The sequence below is a fragment of the Canis lupus genome, chromosome 6 (assembly GCF_003254725.2).
Source record: "Canis lupus dingo isolate Sandy chromosome 6, ASM325472v2, whole genome shotgun sequence".
Taxonomy (NCBI): Eukaryota; Metazoa; Chordata; class Mammalia; order Carnivora; family Canidae; genus Canis; species Canis lupus.
The window spans coordinates 13,131,778-13,156,424 of NC_064248.1; the positions used below are offsets into that span (position 1 = coordinate 13,131,778).

Sequence of the window (24,647 nt, forward strand, 5' to 3'; positions counted from 1 at the left end):
CCGCATGGCTAGGAGAATCGTGGGGGACTGAGAGTGTGAGGGGATGTGCCACAAAATGCTGAGTCTCCCTGATCAAAGGCTTTAGAGGTTTGTTAAGCTAACATAAGGAGGCCACAGCCCATGCAGGGCAATGCCCCCAGGAGGTAGGGTCCTGGGGACAGGGTATTGGGTGTGGTGATGGAGCCTTCTGCCCAAGGTCCGGCAGACATGCCGCTTCCTGGAGAGGCCGTGATGCCCTTTTACCCGGCCAGCTGTGTGGCTTCCAGCGACGCCCATCTCCCCCATCGGGGCGAGTGTGTTTTTCCTTCTCCCAAGCACAGGGATACTCACCTGTAATGATTCCATTCTTCTCCAGGGGCTCCTGCCAGCTGACCTTTAGGGATGTGTCCAGAATCTCCGTGAAACTCAGATGTCCCACAGCACCTGGTTCTAGCAGGTAAAAATAAAGTCATCTGTTAACACAAGAGCCCCTTCTCTCCAGGTCAGATTTGTGTGGAAAGTTCTAAGCAGGGAAGGGAGGCAGTTCTAAGCGGGGAAGGAAGGCCAGCGCTGGGCCCATAGGCCAGAGTCATAGGCAATGCCAGTAAAACCCAGAAGGGGCAAGGGAATTCGAGGTGTGAAAGGCATCCTGGCTCTGGGCACATAAATAATTTTACTCTGCTGCATCCCAGCCCCGCCAAGAACCTTAAGACAGGCAGCAGGAGATTGATACACACTTCCTTCTCCTTGATCTACTCTAATGAGAACAACCAGGCTGCCTGGATCCTGAAAAGCCACGGCTGGCACCCTATGTCCTTGGACATGCCTTGCAGCCGAGTGTCCGGCTGGCGTGTGGTCACTGCTCTGTGCAGCCAGGGCCGGCCCACACCCAGCTCCATCCAGGGTGATGCCCTCAGGCCTGACCTAGAGCTCCAGGCTCCACGCCCCCACCCCTCCCTGAGGAACCCCACGGTGGGGCAGGGGCAGGATGCTGTTCCAGCAACAGTATGCTCCTTCACTAGGAGTTTCTTTGTGGGTGACTGTTCTCCCTACTGTTGGAGGCAGAGGCGTTTCTGGGTCTGAGGCCTGTCCTGGACGTCAGCTGCTACTCTTAGATATCTCACTGTCTCAACACAAAGTCATTTCTGAGATGAGCTTTCTGCCACTTTGTAAAGCACCCAGAGATAAAGTCCGAGAGGCCCAACGTGAGGTGAATAGTCCAAAGTCATAGACTCTCAGGGCCCAGACCCCTCGTTGGCTTTGTAGTTGTGGCATCAAGGCCAGGCCGGGTCAGCGAGGAGGCCAGCAAGGAGGCATTGGAGGAGGATGCAGAGCCCCCGCTGGCCCTGTCCTAGAGCTGCTTCCTTAACAGCTCCAGGGGCAGAGACAGAAGAAGTGCTTTATAGGAGACTGGAGTCTGGGACTGAGTGGGTATGGGATGTGGGGATGAAACAAGGGATGGGGACAGAGATGGGCTCCACTGTTGGCAGAGCCAGGCATGGGTCCGTCAGTTACTTCCTCCAGCTGGTGGGGCTGCTTGCTGGGGTTTGCTCTGCATGCCTCTGCCAGGCCCCACGGGCCTATCCTTCCCCATGCCCAGAGTCCGAGTCAGGGAAGAAGGAGGGGAGGCTCGTGGGGCAGAATCAGAGACAAAGGAGGAACTGAAGGAGAATGGAGAGGAGCCAAGGAACCCATTCCCTCAGCACAGACGGATTAGGCAGGAGCCCCAGGCCCCTTGGAGACACCAGGCTCCTCCTGAGAGGCTGTGCCTCTGACTCCCCCATCAGGCCCTGAACATGCCACACTGAGGTCTTTTTAATCATACACAATTCAATCTTTCAAGTTTAAAATAAGAGAGCATGAAGACAGGGTCATCCTCCCGAAGAGCAGATTTCAGGGGATCTCTATGGAGAAGCCTTGGTCCTGTTTGGGCCATTGTTGCCTTGTCTGCATAGATGGCGGATTCAGTACCTGGGACTCAGCTGATACTTGGACAAAGCTTCCTAACACAACTTCTAATTAAAAAAAAAAAAAAAAAGGAAAAGAAACAGTCTCAGCAAATACGCTCATCTGGGTGAAACTTTCAAAAGACGTTTTATGGATAATCTCAAACACCCACAAATGCCAGTCTCCGAGCCGGAAACACGGTAAAATAGAACGGCTGTCGAAACCAGCTCATCTTCCTCCAGTTTTGAGTTTCCAGAAAGACATTCTGATGGATTTTCGAACTGACTTGTTCTTTTTTCGATCGACAGAGCAGCAAAGAAAGCTTTTTGCTCCTTTTATATTCTCAGTGTTTCTGCTTCTTGGATTCTTGCCCAAATATGCTGTCCTCTAGCTCTGCTAGAACCAGCTGGCAATGTCTTGGCTTAGAATTTATATTCTGTTTCCTCTTTACTGCATTGCCTGCCCTCCCCACCCCACCCCTGAGTTCTTATTGCGTTGGAGCTTTGGAAAAGGAGTCCGGCTGGATGCGGATCGAAGTGAGGCGCCATAACCCCGAGAGCTCGGGTGGCTGTGCTTCCAGCACCCACGGGGCCATCAGCCCTACCCCAACCTTTCTGTGAGATAGTCCACACTCCAAACAGCATCAACAGGTTCCCCAGCTACTGAAAAATTGTGACTGCATTAGAAAACTCTAAAAGTACAAGATCACTTCCAGTTTTCTCAATTCCCAAGAAAGAAATTTCCAGTTTCTCCTTTTCCCTACTAATAGTGGGCAAAAAATGCATTTAAGGTTCAGCTTCCTGGCCACAGAGCTTAATGGGATATTTTTCTTTCTGCTTGTTTAACTGGCAACAATTGAGGTTTTTCTTTTCGCAAAGAATTCCGCCAGGAGTGTTCACTCTTTTCTTTGGAAGGAGTTACCTTCTTCTGCCACTTTGTATTTTTAATAAATATCTTCTGAAAGTGAATTCTGATATCCAGTTGGACCTGGCTGTGGCTTGAGCAGAGACATTGCCCTTGCCTCTTCCTCAAATAAGTGAAATAGAGGAAAATCCCTCACCACTGTCCACGTAATGAAGCGCTATAAGGAGGATGCTCATGAACTTTATCCCCATCAGCTACCTCTCCATCCCATCAAAGGCGTAAGGGGGCTGGGTTGTGCTTCCCTACAGATGACTGCACACAGTACACTTCACCCAAGTGAGGCTCCCTCTTCTTTCCCTGAGACCCTACGTGGCCCCCTCTGCACCCTTGGTCCCACATGACCAGGACAGAGCCCAGTGGCTGCGCCTGTCTCTTTGCTCCCTTGTCTTAGAGTTTGCCTGCCTGATCCCTAAGGTGACTTCATCTGCTTAGGCGGCTTTACCTGCTAGCAACCCTGTTGCTCAGACACCCTGAGATGGAGTGGATTTCAAATACTTCTGTCTGTGGTTAGACCACATATTCAGTTGCCTTCCCTAACCCGTCCTTGGAAAGTAAGGTCATAACTGTGACTTGCTAGGACTCCCAGATCCACTTCAGACACGTAGGCCCAGAGGCCCCACAGCCACCACATACCTCATGTGTCCCACATCAGCCCGGTGTCCTCACCCTAGACCCATTTCCCACATTTTGATCACTGACATCATCAACTCTGCAGTCACATAATCCAGAGCGTGGTGGGTCATCTTAACTCCTTTCTCCTACCCCATAGCCCCGTGACATGTCTTTAGGTTCCATGTCCTCTCACCACTGTCCCCACATCATGGGCTCCCTTCTTCTCAGCTTCCTTCATCTTTACCTCCACTGCGTCCTCACAAGACCCCTACACAGAACTTCTGGAACATGGATTCATTCAGATAACCCCATCATGGAGAACCTTCTGTGGGTCCCCAATGCCCAGAATGTCTTTGTCCAAACTTCGCAGCCAAGACTCTTCTGAGTCAGTTCCCAACTTGTTTTCTGGCTCGTCCCTCCCTCACTTCCACGTGCTGTGCTACTGCCACACCAAATAGCTCGCTCATGTCCTCTCACACTTGAGTCCTCTTCTCACCACGGTGAATGCTGCTTCTCCCACATAGAATGCCCTCAGCTGTTCTCTGCACGGAAAGCTATCTGTCAAGAGCTGCCTCAGCTGCTGCCTCCTCCAATACTCACCTGATGCTCCTCCACAACGCTTTTTTGCTACTCTTCATGAGCAGTGTCAGCCACTTCTCCAGACCTCCTCTGTGGCACTGGCCTCAGACACGTGCCTCATGTCAGACTAGGCTATAAGCTCGAAAGGCAGAGGCCTTATCTCTGCAACCCTTGCACTGCCCAGCTGGCTACTTCACACAAAGTAGGCATTCCACAGACATCTGAGTGTAAATGTGCATAGCTTGTCTCTGTGTTGGACAGATGGATGAGTGAACCAATCAAAGCAACATTTAATTATAAGATAATTATGTAGAAATGAGACTTGATGAGATAAGCATACTTTAAAAAAAAATGGAAAAGCTGAAATTGATCAACTGGCTCCTTAATCCTAAACTCTGGTGGAGGGTGGTATATAAAATATATAATTGAAAAGTAGGTTTTACAGCAGAATACACATTATTCTTTTCAAGCCCTCATGAAACATTCACCAAGACTGATCACATGCTGGGCCCTAAAGCAAACTTTGATAAACTTAAAGGGATTGAAATTGTATAGTGTGCTGACAGCAGTGGAATCTGGTTAGAAATCAGTTGCAGAAAGACAACAGGAAAATCTCCAAACACATGGAAACTAAACAGCACACTTCTAAATAACTCATAGGCCAAATAGGAAGTCTCAAAGGAATCAAAGTATATAGAACTAAGTGAAAATGAAACCCAATATGTCAAATTACATGGGATGCAGCTAAAGCAGTGTAGAGAGGAAAATTTATAGCCTTAAGTGTTTGTAAAAGAAATGAGGACAGGCCTCAAATCAATAGTTTAAGTATCTACCTCAAGAAATTAAAGGAAGACCAAGAAATATACTCAAAACAAGCAGAAGGAAGGAAATATTAGCAGCAGAAATCAATGCAATTGAAAATAGGAAAACAATGGAGAAAACTCAATGAAATAAGAAGCGTTCCTCAAAAAAAATCAATAAAATTGACAAATCTCTAGGAAAAATGACAGAAATAGAAAAAGAGATCAGCAATATTAGGGATGAAACAAGGAACACAATAACATACCCTGCAGCCATGGGAGGAGACTAAGGGAATACTGCCAGGGGTGTTATATGCACAGACTCAACAACTTAGAGGGTCAGTTTCTTGAAAAATCAGACTGCGAATACACAACCAAAATTAAACAGACAACCGAATAGTACTGTAATCATTGGAGACAATGAATTTATAATTTAAAAGCTCCCCTAAAAGAAATATCCAAGTCCAGAAGATTTCACTGGAAAATGCCACCAGACATTTAAAGAAGAATTCATACTGACTTTACACAATCTCTTTTAGAGAGCCAAAGAGGGGCTGGGGAGCCTGGGTGGCTCAGTTGGTTGAGCATCCAACTTATGGTTTTGGCTCAGATTATGATCCCAAGGTTGTGAGATCACCCCTTCATTGTGCTCTGTGCTTAGCATGGAGTCTGCTTGAGATTCTCTCTCTCCCTCTGCCCCTCCCCCTGCTCAAGCACTCAAATAAATAAATAAATAAATAAATAAATAAATAAATAAATAAATCTTAAAGGAAAAAAAAAAGAAAGCAGCAGAGGGGAACAATACCAAGCTTATTTTATGAAGCCAGCCATTACCCTGACACTTAACCAGACACATAGTAAGTACAGAAATCTCTCTTATCAACCTGGATGCAAAAAAATCACACACAAAGTATTAGCAAATGAAATCCAACAACATAAACAATAATTACAAACTAGGACCAAGTGGGATTTACTCCAAGTGTGCAAGGCTGGTTCGACATTTGAAAATCAATCTGCTCTATCAACAACTCGCCGAAAAAGAAAAACCCACAGAATCGTATCAGTCGATGTAGTTGCAGCAGCTGATAAAATGCAATGGTTGTAAGGAGGTCACCATCCAGGGGTGGGGTGAGAGCTGTTGCTGAAGGTTATGATGAGTGTGAGAGGTTAGGGGTCCAGTAATAGCTTCTCTGGGAAGGAAGTGAGCTCACCAGGAACACAGGGTGGGTAGGGAGTTGCCACTTTCAGATGAGAGACACCTGGGTGCATTTGTGGGTTGACAATAGGGTCAGACTCCATCTTCTGAGAGAGGCAGTGGGGTGAGAATGAAGGGCCTGAGGGGGGAGCTGAGGGGGAGGAAGCTCATCTTGGATGGCCATGACCTCTGTACATGTTGCCTCTGTGAGCACAGCAATAATGAGGCCTCAGCGAGTAGGGCCCAGCCACCGCACCATTGTGCCACTGTGCCATCTGTGGCACAGGAGGCCAGCCATACCCAGAGTCCCGTGGCCTGGATGGGAGGACAGACAAGTGGCAGCCCTGGGTGACTTTTTCTAAACATGTACTAGTTTCAATTCTCCTTATAAAGAGAGTACGTATTCACAGCGAAATGAGAACATGGGGCAAAATCCAAACAAATGTGGAGAATCTCCATGATCACATCACATAAAGATAACAACTGTCAGAATTGTGACATCTTTCCTTCAAGGTCTCTTCTCATCTCAGGTAGTTTTATACAAGTGTGCTACTATAAAATTTAGATCACATGTAGTTTTACATATTTTTTTTCACCTAACACTAGATCATGACAATTTTCTCTCAAAAGTTTTTAATAATGACAAAATGTTTAGTATAATGTCATTCTATAATTTTTAAAATTATACCCATCTGGGACATTTGCATACTTTTCTTTCTTTCTTTTTATCCCATTACAAATAACCACAATGAACCTCCCTGTATGCGAGTCTTAGTGTACATCTGCGGTCATTTTCTCAGATAGCTTCACTAGATGATGCTTTCCACAGGTGTCAGCTGGCCTGGAGGCCGAGAAGGAGCTGGTCTGAGCTGACCAGATGGAGGTGATGGCAAGTCAGGATGCTCAGAGGAACTCAGGAGAGATGCCCCAGGGAGGGTCAGGGAAGGCATAGCTGGGAGGCCTCATGGGGTGTTCAAGAAGAAGGTAAGGGGATTGGAAGTTGAAATCTGTGGATAGAGAAGTTCAGCAAGACCACAGGTGGACACATGGCTGAGTCCAGACTGTTTCTCTTGCCCTCTGAGATCTTTCCACTAGCCTGGCTTCGAATCCCAGAAACCACTTTCTGCCACTCATTATTAATACTGCCCATGACCTATCTCACTAGGGTGCACAGTCTGTGAGCACTCTGAGGACATGAAGGCTCCTCATGACCCTCCTCGGACCTCATCCAGCACTGGCAGTGAGGTAGTCTGGACCTCCTTGACACCTGACTTCTGACTTTTGAGAAGACACATGGCAGAGGAGTACTCACTATCTTCGTGAGTCCATATGAGCTGAGGTGTGCTTGGAGGCCCATCCCCTGGAGTGGTGAAACACAGAACTGATGCGAAGTAAGCAGTGAACTTCTTCAGATTTGTTATATACCCGTGGTGGACTCCGTGGAAATCTGGTGCAATGGTGACCACTGTGGTGGCCTCGGGGACTTCAGCTGGCCATGCCAGGAGCTGTGAGGGGACAGGTGGACAAAGAGATCCTTTTAAACTGCACATCTTCACTCTCAAGTCTGTATCCAAATTTTTATCTTGTAATTACTGTATCTTCAAAGAAAGCAATGTCATGATTAAGAAACTCCATAAATCCTACATTTTATAATCTCACTTAAAAATATGGAGTTGAAAGGCTATCTCACAGATAATTGTACACAAATATATACATTTGTATATATTTTATACATGTATATATAAATAAAATATCTACTTTAAACATGTTGGAATTATAGACACTCCTCAAACCTTCACTTTCTCTTCACTTAAATATGTTGTGGAGCATACATTTTTTTTTTTTTAGCACTATGCAATAAAGACAATGCCATCTTTACTTAACTTAATCGGTACAATAAAACAAACACAATTATCAACGAAACATGAACACAGATATTTTTTCCAGATAGGCACCTACTCTGCCTCAGAAAGAAGCCCGGGATTCAATGAGAATGAATCTTAATTATTTATGATTTATGTCACACTAGTTTTCTGAAAATAATTTAGGAAGTCGATCATAATTTTAAAGAAATATAGTATACATACATATTCCAAGGGAAGTTGTTTTAATGTTTGGGCAACATTATGTATGAGTGTGACTTTTAATTCCTTTGATACCAAACATTTCCAGGGTTAATTAGGTCTGAAGGTTGACATGCTGCAGGACACAAAGCGTATTTATATAGATCAAACCGACACTGAGCCATTGAATGAATGCTCCAGTCTTGCCAATAAGACTTGACAGGAAAGTCAAGGAGGCAAAATCATCTTGGTTGATCAATATGATTTTCTTTCAAAAAAGCTTCTGAGTGTAGATTCCTCTGGGGGAATCTAAAAGGAAAAGAAAAGGCAGGGCAAATTTCTAGCTACATCTGCCTTTCTAGTGAAAACAAAAAAGTGTTTTTGTAAGTTGAATCCAAACGGGAAAAAGAAGTGAACCACGTGTCTAAGGAAATAATACTCTCTGAATTTGAAATTACCAAGAATTCAAGCAGACTAGATAGAGTCTTTTCTCCATAAAGGTCTTCCCTGAGCTTACCTGCTATTGCAGAACACTAGTGACTGTGATGTAGGTAAAACCAAGACGGGATCCCAAGTCTAACCAGAAGATGATCTAAAAGGCACGATGAACTACACTTTTGGAAATTGCATCCAAATACATCTATGAAGGTAACATATTCTGGTCATTAAGGAAAGTTATCTGGAGGTTATATAGTGGGAATCTGGGTATCTAATTCAAGCCAGGTAGGTGCCCTGAATTCACTGGTCTTGGTTCTATATACAGAACTCTCTCTGAACTTGAGACGGGGAGGGAATAAATATCTTTACCTGACAGAAATATCATTCACTGCATCTAGCACCCTTTGTTCTAAGTCTGGTCCTCTAAGAGGACTTCTCTCCAAGAAGAAGTGGTTTGTACAAATGCTGATTCCAATCAATTGAGATAGGTTTTCCACTGCTAATTTTAAAATAAATGGCTTTTCTCAAAAGAAATTGCTCTGTTATGTATGAACCATCCACTTGAAAACTAATAATTTGAGTTTTTGAACCAGTAGAGCAGATAAGGGCTTGGATAAATGGTGACCCCCTCATCCCCCCTCCCAACCACTAGCACCAAAGCCAACACACTCTGTAACTTGATGCAATGGGTTCTTTATGAAATGAGGAGTGGGCAGCCTTCTCATTGGTCACAAGACCATGACATACCAGGACGGCCACCCAGGGGTCTGAACTAAGTCCATGTACCTTATATCCCTGGTTGATGCCGTTGATGAACTGCTGAGGTGGGGGATTCCAGAGAAACTGGATGGTTGTGGAATTCACAGCTTCCATCTGCACGTTCTGTGGGGGCGCAGTAGGCACTGTTCCAAGGCAGTCGTGGAAGACAGCAAAACAAACGGTAGGAGGCACGGTAGGGAGAAGAGATGAAAAAGAAACTCTTAACTGCCACTCCTGATTCACAGGCCATTACAGCATTGAGAACAGGGAAGTGTGATGAATGTTTCTGGAAGCTAATAGTGGCATTATGAAGAAAAAGAACTGGGTTATTTCTCATCTTGTGCTGGAGAATTCTTTAAGGTGTTGGTGTAAAAGTGGACTGGATCATCTCATTCCACGGGTGAGGCTTTCCCAGGAATCCCAAAATAAAAAGCTAATAAAAGTGGGAGTGAATGGGTGACGGGCACTGGGTGTTATTCTGTATGTTAGTAAATTGAACACCAATAAAAAAAAAAAAAAAAAAGCTAATAAAAGCTTTCTCTGGTTCATTTCTCAGTGACTCAGTGTTTGAGATCCAGGCAAGGTTTCGAGAAACCCCTTCCCCCCTAGGTACCACCATGTTTCAAGCCCATTTATCCTTCGTATGGGAAAAAAAGCATCCCCTCCCATATGGATTGTTCATTCATTTGGAGACTAAATTTCTCTTTGTCTATTACAGGGATCACCATTTTGTCTTCCTGTTATTGACCAGCTACCCCAAATGGCCTGCCTTCCAGGAAGTCATGTTGGCTACTCATGCAACTGAAACAGGTGCATTGTTCTGTGGAGCAGCAGACACCTAGGACAGAGCAGCCAACTCTGCCCTATGAAAGCATGGAAGGCTCTGGCCAGGAGGCACCTAGACTAGGTCTGGCAGAAATGTCTGAAGAGGGAAGGCCTTGAGAAAGGCCTTCTCCATTGGGGAAATAGAGTGAGCAGGACCTGGGACTATAAAACCCCGGCATACTGTGAGGAAACAGTGAGCATGACTAGACATGGGGTACATGGGGGCAGCTGTGCTGAGGATGTAGATAGGTTGCTTTGGGCATTGCTTCATGTGCCAAATACAATGGTTGATAAAGTACACGGCAGACCATCAGGAATCCAAAGGGTTTTGAAAAAGGCAGCCATGACTGGCTGCTGGAGGACAAGAACCTCACTGGCCTCGAAGGAGGGGATGAGCCCACTGGCTGTGACATCCAACTTTCTGCAAAAGAAGGTCCTGTTCTTTCAGAGCTTGCTTCAAAGATAAGACACAGAAGCCAAAAGGATCCTCTGGCTCAAGGTAAAGACATAAAGACAACAGTTTCCTGGCACAGAACACACGGGGACAGAGCATGGTACTGTTAAAGATTACTAAGCCTCTCATTATTCTCTTCTCCAAAAGCTCATCTCATTAGGCAGAAGTGAAAAAAGCATAAAATTCACCCCAGCCCCTCAGTGTACTCCTCAAGTAACGCTCTTTTCCCAGCCGCTCTTGATGCTGGCTGCCAGGCCAATAGTCTGGTTCCCCACTCAGCATTTGTGGATTAAAAATAACTAAATAAAAATGGCCAGGGGGGATCACAGTGCTGAGGATGTAGAATGCCGGGAAGAACGTCACTTCCCAGTACTGAAGCTGAACTAACTACTAAATCTTAAATTTCCTTGAGCCTGGAGGAAAGCCAAGGTCAACAAGGCAACCAGGGAGTCTGAAATGTTAAGGAAAGATGGGCCTCTTGGAGGGGTGAGGGTGCAAGTGCTGGCTCACCTGCGACAGAGAAGGATCAGGGGACACTGTGCAGCCAGGTAGGGGAAGCTCAGTTAAAATTTCTAATGAATCGCCAGCACCTGAATGCGGGCTGGCAGGGCAGGACAGAGCATTCGGAGGCTGCAGATGCCCAGACAAGTTCGGTGCTACCGAGAAATGAAGGAGGGAATTACAAAGGCCTTCCCATTGGAAGCCAAGTGAGCCAGGAAGCTATGGAGTAATATGTTTAAGGTACTGATGGGAAAATCTATGGTCCCAGGGTTCTTGTCCTGTGAAAGCACCATAAAGGCGTTTTCAGGGAGATGCAGATGGGGAGAATTCATTACCAGCACACCAGCACTGTGAAAAACGCTGGAGGAACGTGATACCAGACAGACACCAGGCCTAGCTGTATGCAGAGAAATGGTGATTTCCAGAAACAGCTAAGATGAAGGCAGATAGAATAGATTTCTTTTCTTATTTTGACTCACTCTCAAATATAGCTGATAGTTTAGAGCAACAAAGGTAGTGTTTCATCAGGACCTGTAGCGTGGGTACGAGTGAAATGAGTGGTCCTGACAAGATGAGAATTGGGAAGGAGGCTCTGGAAGGACACACTGACCAGATTCTTACATTATGCATATGGTATGCCTCAAGATAAACTGTGATTCATTAAGGATGTCTGTCATAAACTCTGGAGCAATCACTAAATGAGTTTGGAAAAGATATAAAATAAGGCAAGCATGGGGAAAATGATGTAAATATGAAAATACCTAATTAATCCCAGAGCAGGTAAGCAAAAGGAGCAGAAAAGGAGAAAACAGGAGAGGGATCAAATAGAAAGCAATTGTCTAGATTACAGATTTTAACTTTATCAAGTCACATAAAATGTAAACAGTCCATACATACCAACAAAAGACAGGCCATCGGATGAAAAGCGAGACCTGACTTTGTGGTGTCTAAAAGAATCTCACTTTAAAGGTGAAGACATAAAGAACTTACAAATAAAAGAACAGAAAAAATACACTCTGAAGATATAATCCCTCTGGAGTACAGAGGGGCAGCACATGGGATTCTGCGGGTGATGGAAATAGTCTGTGTCTCGATCACGGTTGTGATCGTGGACTATGTGTGTTTATCGAAACGTACACAACTGTACCTTAAAAAGGGGGAATCAATAATTTTCTGTAAATTATATCACAGGGAATCTGACTTTTAAAAACTGCTGTAAGGGGGCACCTGGGTGGCTCAGTGGTTGAGCGTCAACCTTTGCCTTTGCCTCAAGTCATGATACCGGGATCCTGGGGATCAAGTCCCATATTGGGCTCCCCGCAGGGAACCTGTTTCTCCTTCTGCTTATATCTCTGCCTCTCTCTGTCTCTCATGAATAAATAAATAAAATCTTAAAAATAAAAACCTGCTGTAAGTTTTTTGATACTTTTCTCCCACCATGAGGTGATATCTGTGCCTGGGATCCTGGCATGCGGGCTCAGCAAATACTCTGCCCAGGACCCTGACACCACCTTGGCTATCCTGGGGGAGCCCAGCCTCGAGCCTTCCCTGCCATGGCCCCGACATGTGAGAGGATCCATGTCCTGCCCTCCAGCCCAGCCCAGCCACCCTCAGACTGGGGGCCTCCCCTCCGGCCCCACAGCACCAGGAGGTGCTATAGGACAGTGGTTGTCTTAAACCTCTAGTTGTCTCCACTGAAAGAAGGGAAGACATGAAGAGGGAGAGACGAGGAAGGAGGAACAGGGAAAGGGAAGAAAAGTATCAGGGGCACCTGGGAGGAGACTCTGACGTGTTGGCTGCTTCTCCCAGAAGCCTCATTCTGCCCTCCCTTCTCATCAGCTGGGGTCACATCAAAGCACCAGGTTCAGAGTGGCTCTGCCTGCGGCACCCCTGCATCACAGCCCGTGAAGCTAGAGGCACAGTCCATCCCAATGTCCCAGGAAGGAGGTTCTGGAGCCCCAGAGTCCTTCCTCTTGCCCACCTGGGGCTTTGTCCAAAAAAATCACCAGTTGTCCTAGCCTTCCTTTGGCTTCTTGTCACCCTAATTATTGTCATCGGAAATGACTCATGAATACAAGGACGATGGAATTACAAATTCCCTAAAGTGAAAGAAAGAGCTACAGCCAGAAAATCCTTGTCGAAAGTGTTTCCAACAGAGGCTGAAAGGCCTTAATTATTGAGGGCTATGGAGCCCTCCTCTTGCGAGGAAAGGCTCTGGCCTTGCTCCCAGGTAGGGCTTCTCTGCAGTCTTCACAAGAGATCTCAGTGCCTCGGTGGCCTCCCATTGCTCCCAATAAGGCCTCCAGGGACATTTTCTCCCCAGATAATTAGCATTTAAAGTGCAGTTCTTCCCTTGTCCCTAACTGCAGACCTTGAAGAGGTCTGCTAAAGTGACAGGTGTTATGCTCTTTTGTAGTTTTCATCGCTCAAAAAGAAAATTCATTTTTTCTAGATAATTCCCCCTACAGTGATCCTAGTACACTCTCAGTCTTAAATTCAACACAGCTTTAACTCTGTCTTGATTCTCACAGCCAAGGACAAGGAGCCCTGTCGTGAGCACCTAGCACCCATGCTCCCCTAACAGGGGAACGGAGAAAGCACATGAGCAGTTTTAGAAACAGGAATTAATCTGATACAGAAAAGTCTGTGGCCGGGATAAAGCAATGGCTGAAGTGGGATTTCTTGGAATGGGCAAGCAGGAGGCACCACATGGCAGAGGAGCACCAGAGTTAATGATGTCTTGTCGATTCTCCACAGTGGTCAACCGCTGTTCACAGCCGCTGAAAAATTTACAACTATTGCATTACATTTGAAAACTTTATCTGTGCATTGCATACTACTAAGTGAAATATGCCAATCTGAAAAGGCTACATCCTGTGTGATTCCCACTAGAGGACATTCTGGAAACAGCAAAACCACAGAGGTAGTCCATTAGTGGTTGTCAGGGGAGGGGAGGGAGGGACGAGTAGGCAAAACACAGGATTTTTAGGGCAAACTATTGTGTATGATGTCACAGTGGATGCACGTCATCACACTTTTGTCAAAACCCACAGAGTTTATGGCACCAAGAGTGAACCCTGATATAAACTACTGATTGTGGGTGACACTGATGTATTGGTGTAGTTCAACAACTATAACAGATGCACCACTCTGGTGGGGGATAGTGATGGTGGGGGAGGCTGTGATGGGTAGGGGGTACGCAGCCCATGGGGAACTTTTGCACCTTTTGCTCAGTTTTGTGGTGAACTTAAAACTGCTCTAAAAAACAAAGTCTATTAAAAAAAATAAAACTAGGGGCACCTGGATGGCTTAGTTGGTTAAGCAACTGCCTTTGGCTCAGGTCAGGATCTCAGGGTCCTAGAATCGAGTCCCACATCAGGCTCTCTGCTCAGCAGGGAGTCTGCTTCCCCCTCTACCTCTCTCTGCCCCTGCTCCCCGCTTGTGCTTGAGCTCTCGCTCTCTCTGCCTGTCTCAAATAAACAAATGAAATCTTAAAACAACAACAACAAAAAACTAGACATGACTTTACTATGCACTTGCTGAACCCAGCCATTGTTACACATTTTTCAGGAGCATCTGCAGGGAGGTCTCAGAGCAGCACAGCCCACAGCACTCTCCCCGACATCCCCATTCACCCAACCTCTCAAGTTCACTTTTACGGTAGTTCAAGCTGCTTATCACCAGTGAATTTTGTAGTTATTGTTAAGTGTGCATGGAATTTTTTTTTCAATTAATTTGCTAGTATTTTTGCCTGGTCACATATAGAGGGCGTGTGTGATTATGCTTATTTCCTGGTGTTAGGTGTTCCTCAGTAAAATATGAATGACTTTTTAAAAATTCCCTTCTACCTCCTTCCCTTTCTTTCTTCCTGGCTAGTCATGTAAATTCAGCAAGATCTGATCCTTGATGGATTTCAAAATGAATCCTTGGTTTTAGAAATTTAAAAATGTTTTAAAATAATAAGCTACATAAATAAATCAACTCATTAAAGAGGACTGCAGCATTTTACAGCTTCAAATAATTGACTTTTTGAAATATTTGGGATCAGAGAGTACATAATTAATATTTATAGGTCATGAATCTTTCAGAATTTTAGTTCTTTAATCAAATAGAAATGAATGTGTCAATATTGCCTACTGCATGCTTTTTTTTTTCTTGGATTTTTCAACTCAACTCATTTGAAAACATCCTTAAGAATGCATGCAGCCACAACTTTCTGAAAAGCTGATTTCTGAAGTCATTAAGCCCACAGTCCACTACATGTACTTTATATTTAATCATATAAATATATATTAAAATCATTTATGTCTGTATTAGTAATACCATTTTATATTTATAGAGACATATTTCCCCAGCATAATGAACAATTTTCTAATTAAAGGGAGTCATTGGGACGCCTGGGTGGCTCAGTCAGTGAAGCGTCTACCCTTGGCTCAGGTCATGATCTCAGGGTCCTGGGTTTGAGCCCCACATTGGGCTCCCTGCTCAGCCTCTGTCCCTCTCCCTGCTTGTGCTTGCTTGCTTTCTTTCTCAAAAATAAATAAGTAAATAAAATCTTTAAAAAAATTAAAGGGAATCATCAGGTAGTAAAAGTCAGATAGTAAAAGAATTTTCTGCCCAGGGAATGTCATGGCGATGCTCTGGAATTGAGATTTGCATGCTCAGATCATCTTCTCCTTTAGCCTAAATTCAGTATCTGATGGGAAAGGAATTGGATGAAGTGATGATGCCAGGCAGATCATGCCAGCACCTTTCCCCCAATAGCTGATCTTACCCAGAAAAGATTAGAAGTGGGAAACTGGATGCAGCTACAAAATTGGAAGAAAGGGTATTTATGAATTTGGTTACAACTGTATCAGATTGAATATGAGAAGTTGGTTACAACATCCTGCTGTTGAGCACTAAAGCCAACACTCCTCCTTGTAGCTGCAGAATCATTCCTCTTGTCAGATTGTGTAGAAGCTGTAAGAGACATGTCTGGGACCAATGGAGCACGGGAAATAGGACAGGTATGGCTTCTGAATAACACTGGTAGAAGGTGTGTGGATGACATGTCAGATGGAAGACTGACATGTTGGAAGACTATTAAAGCAAAACTTTCTGATTAACTCCTTCAAAACAAAGAGTGTTACTTATGTTGTAAAATCATATACCTGTGTTAGATTGAGCATCCTGTTTGTGAGGCATTTCCTGTATAAGCTTTACTGGGGTGCTTAGTAGATACACCCAGAAGGAAGTGAGGAAGCCAGGACAGTGCAGAAGAGGGCATCTAATCCCTTCCAGTTGTCCTCAACTGAGGCCAAGGGACTGGGCTTTTCCATGCCCAAAGCAGCCAGCCACTAGCCAACCATAGGCTGACCTGGGGGAGGAGGTGGGAGGTTCCAGAAGGATCACAGCAGTGAACCCTGAGCAGACCCTGTGCCAGTGCTGGGGATGGGGAGGCGGCCCAGAGGCAATGATCGGGACCGGCACCGCAGTATACCACATATCAGTCATGCTAGGAAGGATGATATGGGCAAAAAGCTAAATGGATATTGGGAATAAGTAAGGTGTCAAAGAACACATTTATAAGTTTAATATACCAAAGCTAACAGGAAGGCATAAAGATTGTACTGCAAAAGTCAACCTGAAAAGCCTCAGATTCAAGAAATTCATTGTTTTATTCAGAGACATTATTTGTAAGAGGTGGCCTGTGGCCTTGAACTCTTTATTAAGGATGCTATTGGGATGGTAAATCTACTAAAATCCAGGACACTACAGTCCCACCTTTTTTTGTTGTTGTTGTTTTGTGAAAGACCAAAAAAAAATGGCATCCCTTTTGACAAAAGGATGTCTTTTAGGGTTTGATGATAATGCTACATGTCAGGTGAGGTTAGAACTATCAGTATCATCCATCCATGATGGAGGCTTTGCTGATTTAATGATCTGAATGAGTTTGTCTCTGGGTCATCTAACTGCCATCCGTTAGTCTTCTAATAGCATTACTCAAAAGTGGGAACTTCGCTGTTTCCTATTTCTTTTGTTTTTTTTTTAAGCTTTATTTATCTGAGAGAGGGAGAGGCAAGAGAGAGAATCCTCAGGCAGATTCCCCACTGAGCGTGGAGCCAGTTGTGGGGCTCAATCTCATGACCCTGAAATCATGACCTGAGCTGAAATCAAGAGTCAGATGCTTAACGGACTGAGCCGTCCAGGCGCCCCCCTACCCGTTTCCTATTTCAATTGCAGATGGAAGCCTATGGGCTGTCAGAAAGAAGGGTCCCAAGTGTGTGAACTAAACAAAGCACTGTTATTATCACTGTTGCTATTAGTTTTGGTGACTTGGAGTCACGTTGAAGATTTGTGGAAGCATGAGTTATTGGCACCAACAGTGGTTCCATTAACTGACACTTCTGAGCACCTGAGTGGACATGGTTGAAACCTTGTAGAAGCATCCTGACACATACGGGGGTCAAAGCAGAAACTCACCTTGGTTATGGAGTTAACTGTGCACTGGAGAGAACAGGATCAATTTTATAATTCTAAAGGAGTCACTGTTTGAACTCTGAAGGGAAAATATTAAGACTGGCAACAACATCTATGTAGAACCATAGAAATACTCATTATTTTGAAATACTTGATATGAAAAACATTTGCTCAGAATCCAATCCATTCACCTCAACTCAAAAAAACGTTCAACATTATGTCTGTCAAAGAAATGAAAGGAAGAGCTGTTAACCTAAAGAAACATTATGCCCGTAAAGTGCTATTTAAAGAGGCTGAATTATCTGCATTCCGGTTAATGGCAAGGAAGAAGTTTCTCCTAACTGGGGAAAAGGTAATAAATAATCTTCTAACATGTGACTACCTACTTGTGCAAATACTTTCTCGTCAATGGTAGCTTCCATGTATTGGAAGAGGTTAAAAGTCTGCATGCAGTCTGAATGGAGCCATCTCAAGAATAAAACCAGATATTAAAACCATGACGTTCACCAATCAAGGTCAAGTATCTCACAATACATCTTGAGAGTTCTGATTGGGAAGGTTTATGCAAATTCATTATATAATAGTTTCTCTTATATTCTCCAAAGGTGACCAATGAGGCTTAAAAAAATACTGTTATGAATCCACAGACTGACAGGTATTTGAAGCATTTCACTTCATTGCAATTATTAGTGGTATTGATTTTCATATTTTCCCATCTTTAAGTAGGGGGAGTCTCTCCAGGTGAGGATGAGTCTTTTTGACAAGCTGTCCCTAACATTTAATAGTTTCTTTGCTTTCCGAGAGGTCAAGATCTTGCAGGCTCATCTTATATATTACCTGCTGGATACCTGACCTGGAATCTCTGTTTACTTATCCAAGAATGCCTGTGGTTTTTTTTGTGTGTGTGGTTACTGGGAAGCCCAGGGCTACTGCATTGGTTCCTATATCTATGACTTTTTTAAAAAATTCTTTTTTTTTTAAGACAAAATCATCATACTACTAATTCAAATTCAAAGTTTCAACTTTCAACAAAAATCTCAGTTCCCAATAACATCAACATAATACTTCTTTGCTTTACCTCATAACTCTCACGCAATAGTCTTAAAATGTAAACCCAACACCATCATTACCATGTGACTGCTGATAACAGTCTCAGACCTTTTTCTCCCCATTTTTTAAAAGATTTTACTTATTTGTGTGTGTGTGTGTGTGTGTGTGTGTGAGAGAGAGAGAGAGAGAGAGAGAGAGACCCCAGGATCATGACCTGAGGGCAGATGCTCAACCGACAAAGCCACCCAGGTGCCCCCCAGTTTTTGTTTTTATGCCTGGAGTATATCCTGTTAGGGATGTATAGTCAAGTAATCATAGTTTAAAGTGACTTGAAGTAATCGCTTTCTGTTTGGTTATGCCACCAATTTAATATATGCTTGTATTCATTTCTTTGAATTTTACCTTCAATTTTTTAGTATTTTACAAATATTTGTAAGTTAATTTAGTTTTATAAACAGATAGATAGATGGTCTCAAAGTTACTAAGAAGCCCTATTTCTGCTATTATGCTCTCTTCTTTCTCTGCAGGGATACCGTGGAATTTCTAGGAAAACCTAGAAAGCAGCACAGCACAGTGGTTTATGAGCCAGAGTCTTGCACCAGGACCTTGGTGAGGGCCTTTCGGTAGGTCTCGCCTTACCATGGAGGTGGACAGTCTCACGTATGGGCCTTCCCATCTTTCCATTTGTTTGCAAGTGTCTCATTGGAATAAGTTTCTACAAGTCAGGGGGTTGACGGTTTAGCCAGGTATTGGCATCAGGAGTTCTACCAGTTTGGGGTAGAACATGAAAAGGAATTAGCAATATTTTTAAATGAGACAGATAATTTGCATTTTGACATATTTAAAACTTACAAAGCATTTGAAGTAATGGAAAGACTTTCCGCCCCAAACTGTTTGATAGTGAGCTACCAAGGTAAGTCCCTCAGTCCCCAGAATCTGTGGCATGTAAGTCATAGAAAGGACATTGACCACCTGACCACAATACAGCCACAGAACCCAGAACATCAGAACTGCATCTTATCTACAATTTCTCCTGTTTCTCCTGTAAGGTCCTCCCCTCCATGGTAGTAAGAATCCGGTCCAGATCCTGTGCTGCTTTTACTTTTCACGTCTCTTCGGTCTTCCACCTGGGGCTGTTGCTCAATAATTCCTCGACTTTCACAGCCTAGGCATTTCAGGATATTACAGGCTAATTATTTTCTGTGTATTGTCCCTCGGTTTGTGTGTGTCTCGTGTCTTTTCTCAGGTAGGTTCCAGCTATGTCTCTTAGGAAGGGGGAGCACAGAGGTGGTGCTCTGTTATTTCATAGAGTCCTCTCTGCTGCACGATTTTGCTTTGTCCCATCATGGGAGGTTCACTTGAACCCTCTGTTGCCTGAGGTTTCTCCTCAGCAGAGTTATCCCTGTCCCTCTGTAATTCCTATGCATTTTGGGAGGAGATGCTTGGAGACTACGGGTACCCGTTCCTCATTAAATGTCCTCCCACTAACTGCGGCATCCACGGATGTGTGCTGATTGACCTATCAGTATTCGTATCATGTTGCTTCCCCACTAGCACTGAGCAAGCGTGTCTGTTTCAAGTCTTATCACAGAATACTGTCAGATTTTCACATTTTTGCGAAAATGATAGGTGAGAAATGGTGTCTCTGTGTAGTTTCCTTTGTGCTCCTCTTATTATTGGCAAAAGTGAGCACCTTCTCATGTGGCTAAAGGCCACTTGCACTTCTGTTAATTCTCTTATTTCTTGACTTCTCTCTTTTGCTTACTGGTCTTCTACTTCTCTATTTTAAAACTCTTAATAGCTTAATATACAGCTAGTAACGACTTCTCTGGGATATAATTTGTCTGCTGTTTATCTTTTTTTGACATACAGAATACTTTAGCTATATAAACATATAGTGAAATTTATCAATTTTTTTTCATTTATTGCTTCTAGATTTTAAATGATAGAGAAATTTTCCCTGCTTCCAGGTTATACAGAATTCACTGTTTTCTTCTAGTACTTCTGTGGGTTCCTGTTTTTAATATGGATCTCTCTGACCCATTTGGAATGCAATGTTGAATCTGGTGTGGAGAATGGCTCCAGTTTCATCTTTTCCCATAGAGTAATCCACTTACTTCAATACTACTTATCAACAATTGTGTTTTTGGTTAGTCATTTGAGATGCCACTGTTTTTGTGTACTAAGTTTTCACATGTAATTGAGTCCATTTCTGGATTTCCTGCTCCTTTCCATTCATCTTCTGTTCCTGCACTGATACTGCACTCTTTTAATTACAGAGCTTGGTAATATATTTTCATTCCTAAATGAAAATAAAGTGGACTAAAGGACTAGTCCACTCTCATTGCTTTTCCCTTTCAGGATTTTCCTAGCTATTCTTGTTCATTTCTTCTGGATGAACTTTAAAAATGAATTTCTCTAGCTAGAAAAAAGATTCTGATACTGTTTTTGTTGAGATCATGGGACATTTCTAAATTAAGGTAGGGAGCACACAATCACTGTGATGATAAGTCTCCTCACCCAAGAACACGATGAGACTATCCATTTGTTTGTGTCTATTTGTATGACTTTCAGAAATATGTGTAGTTGGACATTTCTTGTTGAGCTCACCCCCAGATTTCTTTCCTCTCTTTTCTTTTTTAATGTTATTCAGCTATATTGAAGTGAGGCCTTCTCTCTGTTCTTTTTTTTAAAATTTATTTTTTATTGGTGTTCAATTTACTAACATACAGAATAACCCCCAGTGCCCGTCACCCATTCACTCCCACCCCCCGCCCTCCTCCCCTTCTACCACCCCTAGTTCGTTTCCCAGAGTTAGCAGTCTTTACGTTCTGTCTCCCTTTCTGATATTGCCCACACATTTCTTCTCCCTTCCCTTATATTCCCTTTCACTATTATTTATATTCCCCAAATGAATGAGAACATATAATGTTTGTCCTTCTCCGTATTATGCTGAGTGAAGTAAGCCTTCTCTCTGATTATAACTTCTAGCTGTGTTTTGTTTGTGCTCATGGAGTCTCCCATTTCCTTATGCGGATTTTGTAACTGGCTAGTTTGATAAATTCTCTTATCATTGACAGTAGTTTCTCCATGGGCTCTTTTAGTTTTCAGATATCAAATCTTATTGTCTGTAAGTAGAGATAGTTTTAGCACTTCCTCTTCAGGTCTGGTGCCTCTGATTGCTTTCTCTTGTCTACTGCTTTGGTGAACAGTCTCCCTGCAACATTCAAGGGTGGTGGAGACTGTGAGCAGCCCATCATTCCTCATTAGCAGGAGCACCTGCAGTGCCTCCACATTAAGCGAATGGAGAAAACAGACTTGGGGGCTGAGGTACATATGCCATTTATCATACTGAGTAAATATGTATGAATTCCTATTTTATTACATATTTTTACTATGGAGAGGTGTTGAATATTGTCAAATGCCAAAACTGCATTCTTGGATTAAACCCCACTTGCATATGATCTACTACTTTTTCACATGCTGTTTGAGTTTTGCTTGATAATTTTTGCATTTTTGCATCAATATTCATAAAGTAGAACACCAGTTTGTAACTTGGCTTCTTTGATACAATCTTTGCATTCTCTGAAATCATTTGGGATTTTTCGTGGCCTACGACACACTTGATTTTCATAAATGTTCTCTGTCCCCCTGTAAAATGAGGTGTATTTTCTCTTGTCAGAGTTCACAGTTGGTACATAAATTCTACCTTATTTATCATGTCATTTAGGTATCTATACTGTGACTGATTTTACTTTTTGTCTACATCTGCCTTGGGCTGAGAGACATGTTAAAGTCTCCTTTCATTAGTGTCTCTGTTTTCTTTGCATCTCTTACTGTTTCTGCTTCATGCAGGTCATTGCTATGTTCCTAGGTTCATAAGTGAATGTTACTACTTCACAGTGAACTGCAGCTTTTGGCATTATGACATGCTCTCTTTTCTCTTTTTTTATTTTTTTATATATGAGATCTAGGGGCCAGAAATCAAGATTATGACTCCTGCTTTCTTTTATTTGTATTTGCCTGTGTATCTTTTCTACATCTTTTTACTTTTCTACCTTTCTAAGTCTCTTCCTTTTGGGTATCTTGTGTTTATAGTACCAGTTAGATTTTGCTTTGCCAGCCAATCTGGAAGTCTTTTTTTTACAGGCTAATTAATTTCATTATATTTATTGATATAATCAATAAATTTGGCTTCAGTTCTGTATATTGTATACACACATATGTTACATACATATTATAATTATACATATGCTTATTGCTATGTCTCTGTGTATATGTACACATGTGTATGATTCACAATGTGGTCTGTTTTCTTTTTTGATATATTTTGGTAATTAGGAATGTTTGTATTTTTGTTCTAATATTTACACACACACACACACACACACACTAAAGTATTTACATAGCTCTAAGTCCTCTTTTTTGATACAATCTCTTGATTCCCTACTATAGGCAATATTGCAATGTATTCTTTCCTCTCTAGAAACACTGTGATGTGATCACACAAACTGATGATACAATAAAACACACCAGTTCAATATACAAGGATTAGTATAATGTGCTGGAAGACTTCTTATTTTGGCTTCAGATTCTCATTTACACAAAGAGATGTCAGCTTTATCTCTGGTAAGGGCATGCTAACACAGAAGTACACATGCGTATGTATACGTCTATGTGCATATGCATGTGTAAATGTGCATATGTGTACTATTATCAAACCAGGTCCTTTCTTTGTGTTTATGTGGTGAGTATAGGTTTGCAATCCCTGTCTTCATGGAACTTAGAGTCTAGTGGGATATGCAGACATATGTGATTCCATGTAATAAGTGCTACTCGGAAGGTCAACACAGATTTCCTTCAGGTAGACTCTATGGAAGAGACAGTTCCTGAGCCAAATCTTTAAGCATAAGTAGGAATTGCCAAGTGAAAATGTGGTTGGAAAGTTATTGGCTGAGTATGTGCCTGAGTCTGTACCTAGGCATGGACACAGATTCCAATACATGCATTTGACTCAACATCATGGTTCTGTCCTATGATATTATGCTCACCAGATCTTTGATACATAATGCTTCCTCTGTGAAGCTTCATAGAGGCCAGGGCCATGCAAGACACCCAGATGGGTACAGATCGAGTTGTACAGACTGGAAGAGGAGATGCAAGGGCCCTCGAGGCCATGAGATCACCTGCAGCACCCAGATGTGTGGTCCCTTAGCTACAGTTGGCACAGCTTCTCAGACAAACGTCCCTGCTCTTTAGGTGATCTTGCACCTCTGCTATGTCTGATAAAGGGGCTTTTCCTTATGCTCAACTAAAATCTTGCCTTCCACAACTTGGGCTCAGTGGTCCCTTTCTGTCTCCTGGGTAAACTGTCCCTTGCACATAAAGCTGTTGGACTATTTGAAAATCACAACAATATCCAGTTAGGCTTTACTACTACTGGCTAAACAAACATCCTGTTTCTCTTTGTTTCCCATACGGCAGGATTTAGGGAGCACTGCCCACTGTGTACTGGCTGTCTTCCTCTGAAAAGCCTTGGTTTTCTTATCATCCCTCAGGGCAAGGCACCTGGAACTGAGCTCAGTGCTCCAAGAGACATCCAGCCAAGATACGATTCCATGGTATTGTGATCTGCCTTGATTTGGAAATATGTGATCTACACAGGGAGATTAAGATTATAGTCGTAGTTCTCCTTGGGTGACTCACCTTTCCCCCAGTCTTTCTATGGTGACAGTTGGCAAGTCCTATCTCTCCATCCCATGGTCACATGATTGGTGTGTTTGTGCGTAAATGTAGTATTTGGCTTCTATGTCCCAACTTGATTTCAACCATCAATCTAAGAAAGCAATTTATTTTTTATTTCTGAGCTGAGAGAGAATACATGAATTACCTCAGCTGTGACACCTGAATATATGATAGGCATGCCATATCTCTGTTCCCTCCAAGTCTCTGACAGAAGTGCTGGCCTAGAAGAGCCAGAAGAACGATGGGTTTTACACCTGTGAGTCAGGTAAATTGCACTCTATGGGCAAAGCTGAGCCCTGGGAACACATCTAATT

General features: G+C 43.2%; 1 protein-coding gene across 15 annotated transcripts in view; it reads right to left on the minus strand.

Annotated features, from left to right (window-relative positions):
* SDK1 (sidekick cell adhesion molecule 1) overlaps positions 1-24,647 on the minus strand; it is a 911,663-nt gene that overhangs the window by 150,492 nt on the left and 736,524 nt on the right. For all 15 annotated transcript variants that reach the window (XM_049111183.1, XM_035717437.2, XM_049111182.1 and 12 more), the window contains 3 exons: positions 9,324-9,439; positions 7,349-7,541; positions 331-429 (listed from right to left, as the gene is read on the minus strand). In XM_049111183.1, coding sequence (XP_048967140.1) covers positions 331-429; positions 7,349-7,541; positions 9,324-9,439 — 408 coding nt within the window. The remainder of the gene's footprint in view (positions 1-330; positions 430-7,348; positions 7,542-9,323; positions 9,440-24,647) is intronic.